General features: G+C 39.6%; 1 protein-coding gene across 1 annotated transcript; it reads right to left on the bottom strand.

The window, feature by feature from the left end:
- Positions 1-1,274: 1,274 nt before the first annotated feature.
- Positions 1,275-16,230, bottom strand: LOC103180194 (zona pellucida-like domain-containing protein 1). Its single transcript, XM_007895893.2, has 11 exons — positions 16,183-16,230; positions 14,280-14,406; positions 12,628-12,854; positions 11,800-11,984; positions 11,136-11,208; positions 9,447-9,544; positions 6,063-6,146; positions 4,970-5,138; positions 4,731-4,845; positions 3,261-3,284; positions 1,275-1,438 (listed from the first exon to the last, which is right to left on the bottom strand). The coding sequence occupies exons 1-11, from the start codon at positions 16,228-16,230 to the stop codon at positions 1,275-1,277; spliced, it is 1,314 nt and encodes a 437-aa protein (XP_007894084.2).
- Positions 16,231-20,821: the final 4,591 nt, after the last annotated feature.

Below are 20,821 nucleotides of genomic sequence, written 5' to 3'. Positions count from 1 at the left end.
GTGTCTGTGCAGAGGGAGAACAATTCTGTTTTCACATAGCTATCACAATTATCTGGATTTTTCTTTGTCATTGTTATAATTGTGTGTCAGCCTGACTCAGTCGGTAGCACTCTTGCCTGAGTCAGAAGGTTGTGTATTTAAGCCCCACGTTGTGAGTTGGAAAACAAATAGTCTATGCTGATACTCCAATGTAGTCCTGGTGGCATGCTGCATTGTTGGAAGTGCTGTCCTTTGGATGGAATGTTAAACCGAGGCTCCTTATGCTTGTCCAGATAGATGTTAAAACTCTATAAATCTGTGGGATTTAAACATCCAACAAAGTTTGGTTTGTATTGGTAGTTTGCGTTGTGAATTGCAATATCATTCTGTATATGAAGATCTCATACTGAAACAACAATGCCAGTTCTACACAGTAAATGTTTATTAGAATACATAAAAATATAACACAATGTAAAGATATCGTTGATGCAGAGTTTGCAATACGAAAGAATATTTTGATTGTGTGCTACAAAGCTCTAATATTATCCAACGCTTTTAATCTTTTGGGGATGTGGGAGTGCCAGGTGCAGATTAAAGAGGCAGAACTCAATGGAATGAGAGAGATGCTGCCATTTTATAAAAGGAGATTACGGATTAACTCAAAATTATTCATCTATGTGGATGCAGCTATGAAGAGCATTAGTACACTGAGTACAAAGACATGTTATACATGTACAGGACAGTTTAAAAAGATTATGATTTGACTTGATCTCTCCAGTGTTTCGAGAGCGCAGAATTATAATGTTATTATTACAATGCAAGTATGAACATGAATACAGGTGGTGTTGTCATCACTGTATTGAGTAATAGCCAGTAAATAGAAATGCCAATTACTTGTTTTTTTTAAAAAAGAACAATAACATTCAACGTTTAGGGAAAAAGAAACACAGGAGCACAAATTCCGTTTATTTTAAATATAAATCCAGTACTTCTTTTGTTTCAGAATTTTTAAAAATATTTTGTAGCAAGAGTGGCAAAAATATGTCAACACTGACAAAAATGTGTTTCAATTTAATTCATTTGTAAATCCTCCCCTGCAAATGGTCCCCATCTCACCAATGGCCAAATTAAAATAAACCAAATACATCTTTAGGACAAAGTTTGGTTTATGTTGGTGGTAAAGCAGAAACAATATGACCTCAATGCATCATATGTACTATTAGAAAGCACTATTAGAAGCCTGATTATTTTGTGCAATATCTCCAGTGTGGAAGGGAAGCCGTTTGTTTCCTTTCTTATTGTTTTTCCAATTTACTTGAATTGGACTTATTCTGAAATCTTTTAAACAGGAGCGCAATGGCAACAATCATAGCAATACATATCAAAGCAAGGATTACAATTCCGATGCCCAGACCAGTGTATCCATCCAATAAGTATTGAGAGGTTAAGGCTGACGGTCCTGGAGAGTAGAACAAAGTGAAAATACATTAATCCATGTGAAAGAAGTCTAGCTTTCTTGTAATAAAAGTAACACTGCCTCTTCCCTGAACCATTATATAGTGATCTTCCACACAACAACAGTGAATATTATATACCGGTTTATGGTTTTATTATTTATTTACAGATTGGCATCTCTTTTTCAACTGAGTTATTAATTTAGATCCTGGATGCTTAGTGAGTTCAGGCAGAATAAATGTAACCCACCTCATCCCCAACTCTGTTTCACAGAAAAGTGGCTTATATTCCACCCGCATCTAAATTGACCCCACAAATTCTAATTCATTGACTACTCATCTCCTTTCTAAGACTTTACTGCTCCAAATTATCTGCCTCATTTGCCTCCATAATATCCTCCTAATCTCATTGTGTAAAGCATTTTAAGACATTTATTTTATGAGAAAGGTGTGACGTAAATTTAAGATTTATTGTTACAGACATGAGAAATGAGATGAAAAATTAAAATGAACTGAATTTGCCAAGTTTGGAAATATTTGCAGTGATGGAAAATGTGGGTTAATTCAGATCACATAAGGTTGGCAGTAATTGTAAAGTGTCCATACATTATCATTGCGATGATTATTATTACAGTAGTTTCTCATAATGGCCCCAAAATAAATCCCAGATGTTTGCGCAAGCTAGGAGTTGAGCCTGCGTAGATATCCTTTGCTATGTTTGAAAGTCTCCATCCCAGCTATTTTTTTTTTGGTCAGCCAGGTGTCTGACACATGTGGAAACCCATCGCTATGCTTAAGAGTGTCCAAACTAAACTGAGAGTTCCATACATCCCACCTATACAGGAAAATTCTAGAGATAGATTGTTGGAATGGAAAGTGGACTTTCTCCCTGGAGGGACATATCAACAACAACAACAACTTTCAGTGGGAGAGGCACATTGCAACCTGACTTTTGATTTCATAGTCCTAAAACATACAACAACAACTTGCATTCATATAACGCCCATCATGTGGGGTAGCGTCCCGGAGTGCTTGATAGTGGCGGAGTCTCACACCAAGCCAGGGGGAGAGGGAAGGGGGAAGTGACCATAAGCACAATCAAAAAGGAAGGTCTTTAGGCACAATTTGATAATGGTGAAGGAGGGGTCAAGGCAGAGGGAGTGAGGGAAAGTTCCAGAGTTCAGGGGCATAATGGTGGAAGGCATGCCAACTGATGGTGGAGCGGAGGGCACGAGGGACAAACCAGAGCCTGGAGCCAGCCGAGCAGAGGCAGCAGGTGGTGGAGTGGGGGGGTAGGTAAGCAAATCAGATAGGTAGGGAGGTGTGAGGACATGTAGGAATTTAAAAGTGTGTGAGAGGATCTTGAAATCGATCCGTTGGTTAATTGGGAGTGGTGAGATGGGGGTACGGAGTTTTGTGTGGGTGGGTATCCAGGTGGCTGAGTTTTGAATTAATTTAATTTTGTGTATCATGGAGCTGGGGAGACCAGCGAGGAGGGCATTAGAATAGTGCAGCCGGGAAGCGACGAAGGCATGGACAAGGGTTTCAGCTGCATTGGTTACTGCTTACCTAATTCTGGAAAGTATTAGGCACAGGTTGGCAAGAGCCAAGGCTTGGGGACCTCAGAGTGAGTGTTGGGGGTACTGCTAGAGTCTAACCAGCTAAAACTGTATAGCTCCTGAGAGCTCACAGAAGCAGAATAACTGTTTGTTCTGGAATGCACAGTCTCTTTCCTCAAGTGTAAATTCTAGTCTGCTTGCTTTAGTGTTACGCCGAAGGTGACATATGACATTTAAAAAAACATTTGTGGCAATAGTGGTCCTTTACCTGATTCATAATTTTCTTTCACAACTGTGGGTACAAGAGCAGGAACAAAAATCATTATTTAGTAGATATTAATGCATCATCCCTGAACCACATTAACATTTCAAATAATTGCTTTTGACAAGTTCCAAAATAATGGCAAATCTGTCACTATTACTGAACAGCCTAATCGGTAGATTCAGAATTAAATCACGAAACTTCACCCAGTGAAATGGAAGAGATGAGAGTTGTTGGGCTAACTCTATGGCAGATGATATATTATATGTGATCTCTGCCACAGCTATTTATAATACAAAATAAAAGAGATAAAAGAGAAGGCACAAAATAAAAGGTGTAAATTCTCTACATTTTTAGAGGTGTAGTCAGATAGAATGGGTTGAGTACAGCATACTGAATGAGCTATACAGTGACAGATGACCAGCCAGGTTATGCTTGAATTCAGCTGAATCTGCACTGGTGCTCCAAATTGCAACATGCTTCCATTAGCATCCGTTTAGTGTACTTACATTGGTTTAAATATATTGTACTTTAGAGGTCATAACTGAACAAATGTTTGGTGATGATCCATCCCCTGAAGTGTGGTAGAAGCTTGGTATGTATTGTGAAAGGTGGGGGGAGCCCCATTGTAGCCCCACATCTAGTGCTGCACTAGACTCTACTCCAGTGCAGCACTAGATGTATCCACATGTTTTTAATTGATTCCCAAGATAGGTTTGGATAAAAGTTCACTTGGCCATTTGATCCCATCCTTCCAGAATACAAAGCTGACTGCCTTCCGGCTACACAGTGCTGTCACACTGTTTTATAAATGAGTCCAATGACTTTGCTTCAAACATCCAACCTGATAATCCATCTGTTGATTACCTTTGTGTCAAGAATATGGGTTGTAACTGTCTTTCATAGTCTTGAACCTATGATCTCTTTTGGCTTATCTGAAAGTATTGCTCTGTTTTTACTTTCTCTATCTCATTAAGCATCTTATAAAAGGTTATCTCTGAAAGGTTATCTCTACGATGTTGCCTTTTGAGACTGAAGAGAACCTGGATTATCAAATTGTTACTCATGGCTTAATTCTGTATAACTGCGTATCATCCTCAATTCTCTTTCCAACACTGCCTTGGCATCTAGACAGCTGTCTTGTGTTGCATACTGCAAGTGTGAACTGACCAGAGGAATTTTACAGCTTCTGGAAGACATTCTGGGGAACCTGAACTCAACTGAGCTGACAATTAAGCTACTTCAATATGTTATGCCCACAAACTATACAGTCAATTCACTTCACAGTACATTCTGAGAGACATCTCGAAGATGTGATATGACGCTATATCAAATGGAAAGATTATTATTATTACCTCTCCTAGTCCTTTAAGTATATCACACTGTATCACAGGTTTATTTTATTACGTAATTCTATTTTGATTATTCCTACATTTCACTTGCACATTCCTTTGAATCCAATTGAAAAATACTCACCATTATCAGTCATGGTACTGATGAGAGGTGAGGTGATAGTGACAGGGTCAGATGCTTCACTGGGTCCCGGAGTTGTATAAAGGTCTCTTGCCTGCCTTTTTCGCCTTTTGCATTTCTGAAGATTGAGGAGAAGGAAAAAGAAGTGATGTACATTGAATTATTCTGTGACGGAATTGCAAAAGACCAGCTAATTTAAGAATTAGAAAAGGAAAATCAAAATGGGTATTTTCAATACTTACACTGAAGGTACTACAAGCCGACTTTTCACAGAGACGTGTGATGCAGTGCAGATAGTAAGTGGAAGTGGGCAGGTTTCTGTGCTCAGTGAAGCGGAATGCTTCAAAATAAAACCTTGCAAACTGATTCTCCCCGTTGGAGATGATGTTGGTTTGCTGGTCTTTAGTACACCTACAGAGTGAGATGGTTTAAAGAGATGAACATTTTAGCCAGATTGTCAACACCAAGTTATAGTTATCTTTTGGAGATGTAAGTATAATTTTCAATTCATTTCTAATGGCTCCAGATTGTTGTAGGTACCCTCTATGGTAAGCTTATCTTTGGCCTGCTATTAGTGAGGTGTGAGTATGAATACCAAACTGGCAGCATCCTTGTACTATCCAGAAATAGTCAGTAAAGCAGGAGTGTGCCAGCAATTTCAATTACCAATTTCCAAATTTACCTTACAACTCCCATTTAGAAACTGACCTTGACTCCAATTTGGTAATGAACATGAAAATTATTGGAGACGGACATATGGTTGTCAACGAGTTAGTTCCAGTGACTGCATTGATTTCTTCTTTCATGCCCTCCTTCCACATGAAGGGTTGACATTGTAATATTTCTTAACAGATATTAACAGATTTTTAAATGTTCAATTCATCTCAATTAAAAAAAAAGTTAGATTTTAGGATTGGTTTCCTTTTTTATTTCTTAATCTATCCTTTTTTTTAGTATTTTCTGTAAGAATTACAAAAGGAGCAGACAAACTTACTGTGCAACTTGTTTGTACTTTATCTAGTTATCGGAAAACATTAACATGTATTTTGAAAATGTTCAGAACAAAATGTGCAAACTTTGGGTAAATGATTTTCTTTCCTTTTAAATAAACAGAACGCTTAACATTACACTTATCTCAAATGATCCAGCACATTTTTAGAAGAAAGTGAATCGGTTCCTGGCATCAAACAGGTTAAGAAACATTGCACTACCTGTTCCCAAACAAGATGAGCAGGATTGGCCTACCATATAGTTACTTAAATATTTCTTTAAAACAACAATATGACTTTTTAATGTAGGATTGATCACTATGAACAACCAATTTGGAATACTCACCCAATGAAGAGATCATAACTGCTGGAAGAATTCAGAGGAAAGTACGAGGTTGAAGCAAAACAGTGGTCAAGAAGAACATTGAACCTGAATGGTGTGGAGACGTATGGAAGCTATAAATATGACTTAGATGTACAAGAATTTTCATTGAATATTTATGCATGTAGCTCGACAATGGATGACAATGACAATCGAAAAACAGCTGTCATCAGCCCCATCCTGAAAAAACCTTCCCTGGACCCATTCCTCCTCTCCAGCTACCGCCCCATCTCTAACCTCCCATTCCTCTCCAAGGTCCTGGAACAAGTCATCGCGTCCCAGCTCCGCTCCTTTCTTTCTTGCCATTCCCTCTTTGAACCCCTCCAATCCGGCTTCCGCGCTGCCCACAGCACGGAAACAGCCCCGGTCAAAGTCACTAATGACATTCTGAACATCTGTGATCAGGGTTCCCTCTGCCTCCTTGTCCTCCTCAACATCTCTGCCGCCTTCGACACTGTCGACCACTCCATCCTCATACACGCCTCTCCTCTTTACTTAATCTTCACGGACCTGCACTTGCCTGGTTCGATTCCTATCTCTCTCACCGTCTCCACTTTGTTGTCTCTAATGGTTTCTCCTCCAGCCCCCGCACTGTCATGTCTGGCGTCCCCACGGCTCTGTCTTTGGTCCCCTCCTCTTTAATATCTACATGCTCCCCCTTGGTGACATCATCCTCAGACATGGGGTCAACTTCCACATGTATGCGAATGACACCCAACTCTATCTTTCTGCCTCCACCCTTAACTCCAGGACCACTGCTGTCCTGACAGACTGCCTGTCGGACATCAACTCCTGGATGAGGGCAAATTTCCTACAGTTGAATGTGAACAAGACTGAGGTCCTCCTGATTGGATCGCGCCAGCGCCTCTGCACCTCAGGCTCTGGCAGCATCAACCTCCATGGTTGCACACTACAACTCACCGCCAGTCAGGAACCTGGGTGTCTTGTTCGACCCTCAACTGTCTTTTCTCCCCCACATTCAAGCCATGACCCGCTCTGCCTTCCCTCACCTCCGTAACATCGCCCGACTCTGCCACTACCTCACCTCTCAGGCCACTGAAACTCCTGTTCATGCCTTCATCACCTCCAGGCTCGACTATGCAAACGCCCTGCTTGTTGGCCTTCCCAACTCCTCTCTCCACAGGCTGCAGATAATCCAGAACTCTGCAGCCCGTGTCCTCTCCTGCACCAAACTCTGTGACCCCATCTCCCCCATTCTTGCCCGACTCCATTGGCTCCCTATCCTTCAGAGGATCCAGTTCAAGATCCTGGACCTCACATACAAAGCCCTCCATGGTCTTGCCCCACCCTACCTCTGCGACCTCCTAACCCCCTACCAACCCGCCCGCTCCCTCCGCTCAGCCGGCTCTGTCCTTGCTCCACATCCCCCGACTCACCCGCCCCACCATTGGCAGGAGAGCCTTCAGCCACTCTGCCTCCAACCTCTGGAATTTCACCCCCCAATCACTCCTACTCGCCCCCTCCTTAGCCTCCTTCAAGTCCCGCCTCAAAACCCTCCTCTTCATGCCATTGGTCACCCCCTTTCCCCTCCCCTCCTTTCTCCCTCCCTGACCCCAGCTCGGGTCTGAAATGCTGTGCAATGTCCAGCACCTTGGGACGTTCTCCTGATGTGAAAGGCGCTATACAAATGTAATATTGTTGTTGTTGTTGTTGGATACAGTATCTAGTTAGACAATGGATACAGTATCTAGCTCAGCAATGGATGCAGTATCTAGCTTGACAATGAACCCATGTATCGCTGAGGCATACTGCCCATAAGGCCACATATTAATTTCTTTGGTCTATGCTGATTTCAGCAGGCTGACATCTTGGGTGCTATAATTGCCTTAGCACTCTTAGGATAGGAAGAAAAAAATTACACAGGGATTGCTATCCATTGAGTTCTACTGGAAAATGTGTGCCTATGGTCATTGGGAGGGGAACAACAACAACAACAACTTGGATTTATATAGCGCCCTCCACGCCGGACGGCGTCTCAGAGCACTTAAAGGTTGGTCCATGGTTGAATAGCCTATCAAAATTCACTGCCTGGGCTCGCACATGAAGGATAATAATAATCCTTGCATTTGATAGAGTGCCTTATCACACCGTTCAAACATCTCAAAGCTTTTCACAGGATTAACTGTAAAGAGGATTGACTGGGTATTTTGTGGGGGAAATGCAGCAGCCAGTTTGCGCACAGCAGTTCCTCACAGACAGCCATAGTGTGAGTGACCAATTTTATTTCATGGGATTATTGGCCAGGACACCGGGAGAAACTCCCTTCTCTTTTCCGATAATGCCATGGGATCTTCAACATCCACCTGAACAGTCAGACGGGACCATCCTATCCGAAGGATGGCACTTCCAATAATGCAACACATCCCCAGCACTGCATTGGAGTGTCATCTTATACTGCGTGATTCCACATCCTGACATGGGGTTTGAACCCACAACCTCCTGATTCAGAAGCGAAAGTGCTACCAATGAAGGGCTTTAGGAGAGGAGAACCTGTTAGAAAAACAATTGCCCTCAAAAAAGTATCAAACAGAAGGAAGGGAATTTGCATTTTATTTTTTTTGCTTACCTTTAGATGGCAGTGTACTACCACTTTGTCATCAGATAACACATTCTACTGCCACTCTTTGTCAGTTGGTGTAACTGATATAGATTGTTTATAATAATAATCCTTGCATTTAATATAATGCCTTAACACGTCATTGTTATGTCATTGAGTACTTCACAGAGTATATCGTATTTATGTGGTTTCACAAAACACAAGCCTTTGAGGTAAAGGTTACTGCATTCTCAATTGGTCCATAAATTTATGTAAATTTGAGATTGTAATGGAAATTCTCACTTGAAGCCCAAACTGCCAGGTTTCATAAATTAGCTAAAACAAAACTTGTTTCAAGGTTTCTGATAAACGCACACATTCAACACATTCTATCTTGTCCGAAGCCTCCTTCCACAGGCTTAATATAGCAATGATGGACTGATCCAGCATGACAAGCCACCCAGTGAAGTCTAATTGGAGAAAACAAGTCTGATTCTGGTGATTTTATGATATTGATTATTTGGTTCTCAAAATAAACATTGTAGATCAGAATTGGTAGAAATGATTTCCAATTTCAAAATAGCAAACATCCAAGTTTATAATAATATAAATCTTGGTTTCAGTTTATTCTCTCTGATAGTTTGTGAACTATTCATAAGTCAATCAGAATTCACATGTGGCATTGATAAAGATTATGTTGTTTGACTTATGAAGGAACATGCACGATTCTTTCTATCAATAAAATTGATTTTTTTTTGCATAAGTGCTTGAGAAAGGTCAACATTTCTTACCTATCAGTTAAGTTGGTAGCTTTAACTTCTACATAAATCTTGGTTTTCAAGGCAAGTCCATTATCTGGAATGATCAGAGCATTGGTGTAGTTCGTGTCCTGTTAAAAAAAATCAAGTTTTAACATTTTAGACACGAAAGCTGTGTGGCAATATTTTTCAGATCTAGAATGTGCAATCTTCATTTAATTAAATGCAAGCAAAGGATTTCAATCTACTGTGTGTCAGCCTGGTGCGGTAGTAGCAATCTGGCCTCTGATTCAGAAGGTTGTGGGTTCAAGCCCCACGCTGGGACATAGAATCACATACTCTAAGCTGACCCACCAATGCAGGGCTGGGGGAGGGGATTCGCCAACAAAATACACAGTCAATCCACTTTACAGTGTATCCTGTGAGGTGCCTTGAGACATCTCGTGACTTGATAAGGCGCTTTACCAAATGCAAGGATGACTACTATTACCCTTTTCTCCTTTTATATAACAGACTCCAACTCTTCTGTCATTCTAACACAGACTACTGAATGGCCTGTTTCTGTGCTGTACAGAATCACTCTATGTAGAACTGATCTGAACAAGCAACCTCCAATTCTCCACCACTACCAGAGAAACACTTTACCAGTGACTTTGGCAGAGATCATAGAATAGAGTAGGCTGCCTGCTGACCCTATTGGTCACAATTAATGCCACTGACTCAAATGATTAGTAAATCAAATTTCCAGATTTATCTGCTCAGCATAATAATAATAATCATTGCGTTTGGAATAGTGCCTTTCGCGTATGGAGGACATCTCAAAGCACTTTGAAGTGCTATAGTGACTGTGAATTTTTAGGCGCACATGACAGCTCATTTGCGCACAGCAATGTCCCACAAACAAGGCATGAAGTGAACGACCAATTTTATTTGGGCAGTAGTTGGCTTGGACAACAGGTGAAACTCCCTTCTCTTTTCGAATAGTGGAAGAGAATTCCATGGCTGCGGATGGTATTGCCGAGTGGGAGCATACAGATAGCGAAGAGGAGAGGACGTAAGATACATATGGTATATATATTTCAAACTCTCAATCTGGTTTGGATAATTTTTAAACACTATTATGCATTTCATATGTGTCAAACACCCGCCTGACCAAAAAAACCTTAAACTTCAACAATCGTTATTATAAAATATTGCATAAAATTTAATTTCTACTTCTGTTTTTCTGTACATGTCATCTTGTAGCTAGAGTGGAAAGATATCAGTTGATCAGCTATTGCTTGATGTCTTTGCATTCTAGGCAGATGTGGAGTCCTGTAGCTCAGTGGTTAGAGCACTCGCTTTGCAAGCGAGAGACCTGAGTTCAATTCCAGGCAGTTCAGGGCGAAACCTTGGGCAAGTTTCCTTACTCCACACGCCTAATAATAATACCTCCAAAAAAACAAAACAATAATAAATTGGTCATTTTCAATCTACGACTGTTTGTGGGACATTGCTGTGCGCAATTGGCTGCCGGGTTCGCCCACAAATATACAGTCAATTCACTTTACAGTGTGTTCTGTGAAGCGCTTTGGGACGTCCTCCCGACGTGAAAAGCGCTATATCAAATGCAAGGATTATTATTATTATTATCACTTAGTTACAAGATGATGTATGCCGAAAAACAGCAGTTATTTTTACTATAATGACTAACTAGAGTTCATGGATAATCAGAAAACATACACTGTAAAGACGAAGATTGAGTGTGCTTCTGAAGGTGCCATTATTGTCCTTGATTGCTATGCTTACTCCTGCCCTGTAAATACAATCTCAGAAGTCAGTCAGTGAGAATGTACATCAAAAACATATTGTACCAAGTTCATTTTGTCATCATAGCAATATTTATTATCATACCGGCTACATTTAAGAACTTATTACATTACAGGGAAAAATTGAAATATTCCCAAGCATATTCATTCCATTTCTTCATCACCCCCAGTGTCAAATAAGAAAGGGAATGAATGTGTTTATTTTCTCCCTGTAACTTTGATTGGCAAAAATCAGACTAAATGGATTAGATTTACATCGATATTTAGTCATACCAACTATCTAATTATTTTGAATCTGTTTTTCATTGATAAGTTGAGGTGTTAAAAGGAAAGAAGAAGCAGATTCCATTCGACTAAACAAAAATAATCGATGAACAATAGAGTCCAAAAATAATGTTACAATAAAGCGTTAAAGGTAAAATTACAAATAATGGACAAAAATGATCAGCAAAGAGAGATGCAAGTAAGCGTTTCCTGAAGTAACAAGTCAAATCAGAAACGGTTGCATTTTCTTTTTTTTAAAAAAGAGAATTAAAATAGATTCAGGAGTCCAAGCAAAAAGCAAATTCTTTACTTACACTTCCAGCCTGGTGTTGTTGACAAAGTACTCCAGCGGGTAGTTGCAGGAATACTGATAAACAAGCTCCTGGTTGTATGTTATGGTGCTGGCTGTTGGGTCGTATGAATTGATAATACCACTGATATTGACAGACTCGATGTTGGAGAAATCTTTAAAGATACCTGTTCCTTGGGCACTGGTGATCTGGGGAGAGAAGGAAATGCAGTTATACATCATTTTGAGGAGGAGTTTTCACCCGGGTTCAGATTTACTTTATTAACATAGAATTTTAGAGTGTGCAGAATTTGATAAATTCTTCAATACAGCCCTAAGTTTGAAGTCAGTCTTCTTTAAAGTCTTTTAAAAACTAGAGAAAAGTGTGGTTTACTTTTTGGGGCCCGAGGATATTTTAGAGCTTTTTGAACCCCATTGTAACGTCAAGATATAAGAGCTTGTATATTGAGTCATATTTTTTCCTCCAACAAATTAAGTATACATTGAAAGCAATGCTTTCGCCTGGCCTAAGCTATTTCATATAATTGCAGCACAAATTTAACATACATATGAAAAGGTCAGTGAGGATACCTCTTTCTTCAACCTTACAATATTTACTAACTATCATATGAAATGTAATTGTTTTGAATACAAGAGTGTATTGAATCAGTGTTTGTTTATTTCTATGTGTCAAACCACCAGTAAAATACACAGTCACAGCACTTTACAGTGAATACAGTAAAGCACTTTATCAAAACTAAACATTATTGTTATGAATCACCATGTGAATTTGGTCCCAATACAGAACTAAATTTCATTCAGTTGAGGTTATCTGTACTCGTGACTGACATACCTGCAGATGGCTCCCACAAGAAGTAGCATCGTTGTCATTGATGGAAAATGAAAATCTGAGTAAAGGAGGTGAAACCGTTGCATCAACTGATCCCCTGCAGTCTGTGTTAGAGAACTGGTTGTTCAGAGCTACAAAGCTCTCATTAGACCCAGCAAAATAAAGTGGGCACAAATAGATCGACAGATGTACTTGTTCAGTTCCACAGGTTACTGTGATGTCTTTGTTGTCTGCAAAGAGAAAGTAAATATATTAAGTTTTGAAAAACACAAACTTTCAAACTTTCTCTACAACAACAAAAACAACAACTTGCATTTATATAGCGCCCTTCATGCAGGGTAGCGTCCCGGATTGCTTGACAGTCACAAAGTCTGACCCTGAGCCAGGGAGAGCGGGAGTAGGGAGGTGACCGAAAGCACGATCAAAATGGAAGGTGGGATTTTCAAAGTGGGGAGGGGGCAAGGCAGAGGGTTTGAAGGAGTTCCAGAGTTTTGGGGGTAGTGGCTGAAAGCACGGACACCGATGGTGGATCGGAGGGGACGAGGAACGAACAGGAGGCTGGAGCCGGCCGAGCAGAGGCAGCGGTTGGTGGAATGGGTGGAGGGGTAAGCAAATCGGATAGAGAGGGTGGTGCAAGGGCATGAAGGGATTTGAAAACGAATGAAAGGATCTTGAAGTCGATCCGGTCGGTAATTGGGAGCCAGTGCAGCCTGGCAAGGACTGGTGTGATGGGGGTCTGGAGTTTTGTGCAGGTGAGTATCCGGGCGACAGAGTTTTGAATTAATTGAATTTTGTATCTAGATGGACGTTAGCACTTTTAGGGTATGATGTACCCAATTATTTATGTTAATCTGTATGGAATATTTTGCATTTCAGAAACACTATAATACTATTAACTAGTTTAAAATTGTTGTTGATGTACCTTAGAACTCAACAATACAGTCACTGCACTTTACAAATGTGAGTATTATTATTAATTACATTTAAGATGGTACAAATTTTGAAATATTCTTAAATTTTAATTTAATTTGAAAGCTGGTTTGATGCAGTTCATAAAAAGGAGTCGACTTAAATTAAATTGCAATTAAATTATGGTCCGTAATTATATCTGCAACTACATAATTAGACTCCTGATGTAATAATAATAACAATCCTTGCGTTTGATACAGTGCCTTATCATGTCTTCGAGACGTCGCAAAGCGCTTCACAGAATATACTGTAAAGTGATATTAGGGTTAGGGTTAGAGTGTATTTTGTGGACGAAATGCGACAGCCAATTGTAGACATCTTATGGAATTTGTTAATAATTTACAGACTGATGTCCAGAGTGTCTTTGGAATTTTAAGAGTATATCATGTTGATTCTTCTTGTTTTTATTTGTTTCAGTTCCTTGGGATGTTCCTCCTGATGTGAAAGGCGCCATATAAAAGTAATTTTTAAAATTGTATTATATAATTAGATGAGAAGGTAGGAAAAGAATGCATACTGTCATGAATTGGATTATCAGAGAATGTAGTATGGTTGAGAGCAGAGTAAAAACTTCTGGTTGCAAACAGATGCTTCAGAGTATAAAGATTATCCATTGAATAATATGTTACCTGTTCACATTACGTTTTTTTCAGGCTATGTCTCGTTCTTTATTAATTTGAACTTACCTGGAAGTCGATAGGTTGTGTCACATTCTTGCTCATGAATTGCAATACTGGTGACTTCTTTGAGCATTGTTAGAGCAATCAGTGGATAGATGAGGGAAAACATTTTGTCTACTTCTAGGCCACACACCTGTAAACAAACCACATTATTACACGCTGTCACTTCACCACATAAATAATAGCCTTTTCCTTTCCCCCACCTTGTACAGATATTTACTACTTGCTTATGACTTACTTCATAAATAAACCTATTTACACTTCTCTAGAATCTCAACTAAAACCAAGTAAATGATTTCTTTTTTTCTATAATATACTTTTTCATGGACTGGACTATTGCTGTTGAATCATCTAAAAAATATCACTGGAAACGTCATCCCTGCGATAAAAACCCAAATTATCAGAATCACAAGTGGCACTTTTCTCTAAACCCGCTCCAATATATCAACACTTTAAAGAAAATCAAGTGCCCAAATTTGTGAACATTGAACTGAAAACTGTGATGCACTAGTGACCATCTGTAGACCTATAGTATTGTCACTGTATTTTTTTCAATGTATATGCCAATTATAACTATGTATTAGTGACATTGAAAAAAAAAACTGATAATAACTAACACAATGACTGGTTGCCTGGGTGTGCTGGAGATGTATTTCCCTGGCATTTCTTTCGATAATAGCACCCAGAAATTAGCCGTACATTGTTATCCGATTCATAAATATTAACAACAAAAATTACATTAATATAGCGTCTTTCACGTTGGAAGGACGTCCCAAGGCACTGAACATAAAGGGTTTGCATCTGGACTGGGCGTTGGAATCAAGAGGGTTGGAGGATTGGAGGGTAGGGGGAATGGGGTTGGAGTGTGGCTGAAGGCACGGTCAGAGGAAGGTCTTGAGACGTGTCAATATCAGCATTGAACCGCTTCATTAAGCATTAAAATCAGAGTTAAGACAGAAGTCCAATATGGAACTGAATCCTGGGCGGAATCACTGTAAAGGATATTGAGAGAGAAGGTCCAACTTCAACACACCAGGGGATCTGTCAATGCATCAATTATCATCAGGTCCCTTTTTATAACGGATGTCTTCATTAGTACTGTCGCACATTGCAATTTTCACCATTTTCATCATTTCTATCCAGTTTTCAATAAGAATAACTAAACCCTCTGTTCACATTATAAGGACTAAAAGAAAGAAAACATTTTTGTAGCTCTTATACTTCTTATTCACATTGAAAAATCTCAACACATTTTACAAGTAATTATTGGCGAAAGTAGTCATTTATATCAGCAAGCTCTCAAAACTATGAGGTGAATGATTTAATTAATCTGAAGGATTATACACCAGGAGTCAATTAGTTTTTCAAATAGTGTCTTTATCGGTCACCTGAACAGGCAGATAGATCCTTACCGTGTGCAAAAGTCAGCATCTGTAACAATGCAGCACTTCTTTAGTCCTGCACTGGAGTGCCAACCTAGATTATGAGTTTAAACCCAAACATGGGGCTTGAACCCTTGATTTTCTGATCCAAAGACAAGCATGTTACCAACTGAGCCAAGCTGATACACTGAGCCATTGAGAATACGTCATTGAAATTGTAGTGATTGTTTACCTGAAACTGAAGCATTCATACATGTTTATTCCATTATTAATTTATATATGACTGGGACACTGCTGTGTGCAATTGGATGCTGCATTTCACTCATAAAATACAGTCAATTCACTTTATAGTATATTCTGTGAAGCGCTTTGAGATGTCTAAAAGACATTATGAGGCACTATATCAAATTCAAGGATTATTATTGTCATTAGCGAAAGTCAGAGAAATGTTATTGAATGCCCATCCAGAATAATGAACTGTAAAGTGAACAGTTGTTCCGTGAATCAAGAGAGTATGATATACCTACCCTGTGATAGCTCATATTCTCTTGATACATGGAGTGCAATGCTCCCATTTTACCATGATTTTTAAGAATAATTCAATTATTCAGCAAAATTACCATTTTTCTCCCCCATAAGTCCTGTTTAATTGCATTCGTTCCATTGAAATTGTTTCACCGATACCATGACACCATAGTAATGCGTTAACTGCGAATAACTATGTAATGATAAACGTATTGAGAATGAAACTCAAAGCAAGTGCTACAAGCAGAAAAACATGGATTCAGCATGTTAATGCAAAGCAGTTATGGTCTTGTTAGAGCTGAGATGTAACACTAACACTAGCGGAGATGTAACACTAACAGAGATGTAACACTAACACTAACACATAACACTAGATGTTATGATTTGTTGACCATCATTTATTGTAATATTACATTGGGTATTCTATTCCAATATAGCAACTTCTACATATGCACATATTTCATTTTTCTGCTATGTGTTGATCTGTTTGTACTGTTATTCATTATACTTATTTGAATCATGGTGAATTTCCAATCCAGCAATTTGCAGCTGAATTGAGTTATACTGTGCACAGTCAATTTAGAGTCAATCTAAGACCACACAATATAATAGAATGTCACTTACCAGTCAGCACAGGTCAATCCAAGTTAGAGTGATCTGAGTGAGGATATGCTTCCTCCGTCCAATGAAATATCTGTGTTATAAGTTAGTTCACCTTTCTGTAGCCTGTTACAAGCCTATGGGACTTTTATAATTCTTTTCTCAGAGCTGATTGGATCACACTGACGTCAGAATGTGGCATAGGTTTTCAACATACATTTTAATATAAAAAACTAATGTTTCTTTATTGACAGATAAGAATGTGCCTGAAGCAAAACTTAGAAACTAAATAAGACCCTTGGCTCCTCACACAGATATAATGTTCTCAGCCTTTGTGATATCAATTGAAAGACTAAATATTGGTTTCATTCATAAAACCAATTGTGATGAACAATAGGAGTGAGATTTTCTGAAGTTGAACACCCAAGTGCCATGTGTTAAGGGGGTTGTGGGGGGCGTAGGGAATGATTATTGGTGTCAGCCCGACTAGTAAGGTAGCGCTCTTGCCTCTGATTTAAAAGGTTATAGTTTCAATCTCCATGTTGACATTTTGAACAAACATAGTCTAGGCTGGCACTCCAATGCCGTGTTGCATTTTTGGAGGCACCGTCTTTTGGATAGACAAGGTCCCAGTCTCTATGTTCAGGTGGACTTTGAAGAGCCCATGGCACTACTTGAAAAGAGTTTCTCCTTGTCTTGGCCAACAATCCCCCATGCAAAATTGATCATTTACTTCATGGCTGTTTGTGGTATATTGTATTCATTTATAGCATCAGCAGGAACCTTCCACACCACCTATGACCTTGATTCTAGAAGTCTCTATTTGCAGACAATTGCTGCTACATAATCAATGCTGAATCATTATGTAGCATCATGGAGTCCTGTAGCTCAGTGGTTAGAGCACTCGCTTTGCAAGTGAGAGACCTGAGTTCAATTCCAGGCAGGGCGAAACCTTGGGCAAGTTTCCTTACTCCACACAGAGCCTAATAATAATCCCTCCAAAACCAAAAACAATAATAAATTGGTCATTTTCAATCTACGACTGTTTGTGGGACATTGCTGTGCGCAATTGGCTGCCGCGTTCGCCCACAAATATACAGTCAATTCACTTTACAGTGTGTTCTGTGAAGCGCTTTGGGACGTCCTCCTGACGTGAAAAGCGCTATATCAAATGCAAGGATTATTATTATTATTATAGGGCGAAACGTTGGGCAAGTTTCCTTACCTCACACGTTTCTGTTTATCATTATTAAGTGGGAATCCAGCTGTTAGTCGATTGGCGGATCGCTTTTCAGGTAGTAATAATCCTTTCAAAACAATGAATATATTTTCAAAAATAACAATAATTTGGTCACTCAATCCACATCTGTTTGTGGGACACCGCTGTGTACAATTGGCTTCCCCGTTTCGCGCACAAAATACACAGACAATTCACTTTACAGTATATTCTGTGAAGCACTTTGAGACGTCTTGAAGAGATGATAAGATGTTTTATTAAATGCAAGGATTATCCCCTATTGGGGATTTCCTCCTATCTATTCCCCCTCATATTCTCTACTTTGGAATTACAATTCTCCAAACCAGCCTTTACGGAACATCTGGCCATCTGAATACTTTTTCTCCAACTTTTTTTTAGTTGTGATTGCATGATCTGCTGGAGCCCCCAATTCAGTTGAATTGTACCTCAACATTGGGTCCCTCATTTTTACCCCTGCTGGGTGACTTATCCAACGCTACCTTGTCACTGGTCCTTAAATCTGATGGTGCTGGTGCATCTGTGCGATGCTATAACAGAATGTAGTCCATGGTTCTCCCTCCTCAGTAATTCAATCATTGCATCTTCAGCAGTATTCTTCCAGGACTGGAGGTATCCATTAGCTGTTATCTCCCCTCTGAGATTAAATGCTAGTCTTGTCTAGATGTGTCAAAAATTCTGATGTGTTCAAATGTCAAGTGCATTAACAATATTGCTTATATATCTTATTAATTGCACTTGTCATTTCCTTGAACCCATTAATAACTTTGACCCACTATTTTAGCAATATAAAAGTGCTGCACTATCAACATTACATTGTTATACTTCCACGCACATCAAATGCTGAGTGTAGTGAGACTTCATTCATATTTATTAATATTAACGTGGAAGGAGCTACATAAATGTCATTTTGTTGTTTGAGAGTTAAAATTCAGGTTTAAAATGGATATATTTTAGCACTTCTCTTCCAATCATTATGCTTCTTCCAGACCTCAAGTTTTTGAGGCTGCATTGACACGACAGGTGACATCCTACCAGGATCGCCACTCCCTTAGCAGACCAGTTGGCTTCACAACCATGCTGAAGAAATGCTCCTGTCTCTCAAAGACTTTACTTACCACAGCTTGCTGGGATTGCCATAGAAAATGCAGCGATACTGCTTTGGCAGTGCTCCACGTCTGCCTCAATCTCCCACCATCTTTGCTGATTTATAACTTCGTTTTAAAGCATAAAAATGCTACAATTAAAACTGGTGGGAAAAACATTGCTTATGCTTGCACGTTCTTTCTGTTGATCACAATCTATGGAAAGTTGTAGGTGAACACATAGAGGTAAATTGCAAACCAGAGCTAGCCATACTATGTTGTATTTATTACATTATAATTATAATACATTATAATATATATACATTATAATGTAGATATTGAAATACTACATTTAAATTTAAATTTTGCTTCGGGTCATTTACAATCAGAACATGATGGTGAGGACAAAAAGTTGATGAAAGGCTGATAAAAACTGATTGTGATGATCTGAACATAAATTTGCTATGTAAATTTTCCGTAGCACTTGTAGTTTTTTATTTTCAGCTGCACTATAAACTTATGCTTTTAGGAGTATGGCATTGCTGCAGCTGAAGGTATTTTAATGAGGGTATGATCTGAGATGACCTAAACAGACTATTTTCTTGAGGTATTTGAAAAACTCCATTATAATACAGGATTTATTCATGTGGCAATTTACTATCTCTTCCAACAGTAAAACGATTACGGAACAGAAAACAGCATTGCCAAACCATGCATTCTCAGAACACGACTAACCACAAATGCCCATTTGTTATCTTTATGTTATTACTGCTGCATTTAAAGTAAGGGAACATCATTCTAATTAGAACAGCAATGTGGAACTGGAGGCTCGATTTATATTTCCTACAAAACACTACAGTTTAGGACGAAAAAAGAGAAACACCCTTGCATTTATATAGTGTCCTTCATGTGGAGTAGTGTCACAGGCGGAGCTTTGAATTAATTCAATTTTGTGTGCGGTGGAGCTGTGGAGACCAGCGAGGAGGGTGTTGGAATAGCCCAGCCGAGAATTGACAAAGGTGTGGACGAGGGTTTCGGCTGCTTTGGTTGTGAGGTACGAATGCAGGTGAGCAACGTGGCGGAGGTGGAAAAAAGCTGCCCTGCTCAGGGAATGGATGCGGTGTAGAAAGGAAAGCTGGGGATTGAACCTGACGGCTAAGTTGCGCCTGGGTTTGGAGAGTCTAAGGAAGTTGAGGAGTTCAGACAAGCAGGAGAAAAGACATTGATGGGAGCCAAGGAGTATGGCTTCCGTCATGTTGACATTCAGCTGCAGGAGATGTGCGCCTATCCAGACCTTGATGTCTGCCAGACAAGCTGACAGGACATCAGCAGATTGGGAGATGCAGGTGGAGGAGAAGTAGATTTGGGTGTCATCCACTTACATGTGGAAGTTGACCCCATGTCTGCGGATGACATTGCCGAGAGGGAGCACATAGATAAGAAAAAGAAGGGGGCCAAGGATGGTGTCTTGGAGTACCGAGCAATTGACAGGCTGGGGGCGGGAGGAAATACTATTTGACGAGATGTATTGTTGGCGGTTTGTTAAGAAGGAGTCAAATCATGCGAGTGCAGTCCCACTAAGGTGGATGAGGGAATAGAGGCGGTGGAAGAGGAGAACGATGAGGGCAGGTTTGAGATGTGTCTGACGTTTGTGAGTGTGGAGGGAACGAGGGTAGGTTTTTTAAGGAGAGGAGTGATGAC

The sequence above is a fragment of the Callorhinchus milii genome, unplaced genomic scaffold (assembly GCF_018977255.1).
Source record: "Callorhinchus milii isolate IMCB2004 unplaced genomic scaffold, IMCB_Cmil_1.0 Scaffold4, whole genome shotgun sequence".
Classification (NCBI taxonomy): Eukaryota; Metazoa; Chordata; class Chondrichthyes; order Chimaeriformes; family Callorhinchidae; genus Callorhinchus; species Callorhinchus milii.
Note: the sequence above shows the minus strand (reverse complement) of the source record. Positions and strands in the feature narration are given on the sequence as shown.

Bases quoted from the DNA above. Each gene is read 5' to 3' on its own strand.
- LOC103180194 (XM_007895893.2), bottom strand. From the start codon at position 16,230: ATGGGAGCATTGCACTCCATGTATCAAGAGAATATGAGCTATCACAGG. The intron at 14,407-16,182 runs GTAGGTATATCA...GTTTGTTTACAG, and splicing joins AGAATATGAGCTATCACAGG to GTGTGTGGCCTAGAAGTAGA. The intron at 1,439-3,260 runs GTAAAGGACCAC...TCTACTCTCCAG, and splicing joins GAAAGAAAATTATGAATCAG to GACCGTCAGCCTTAACCTCT.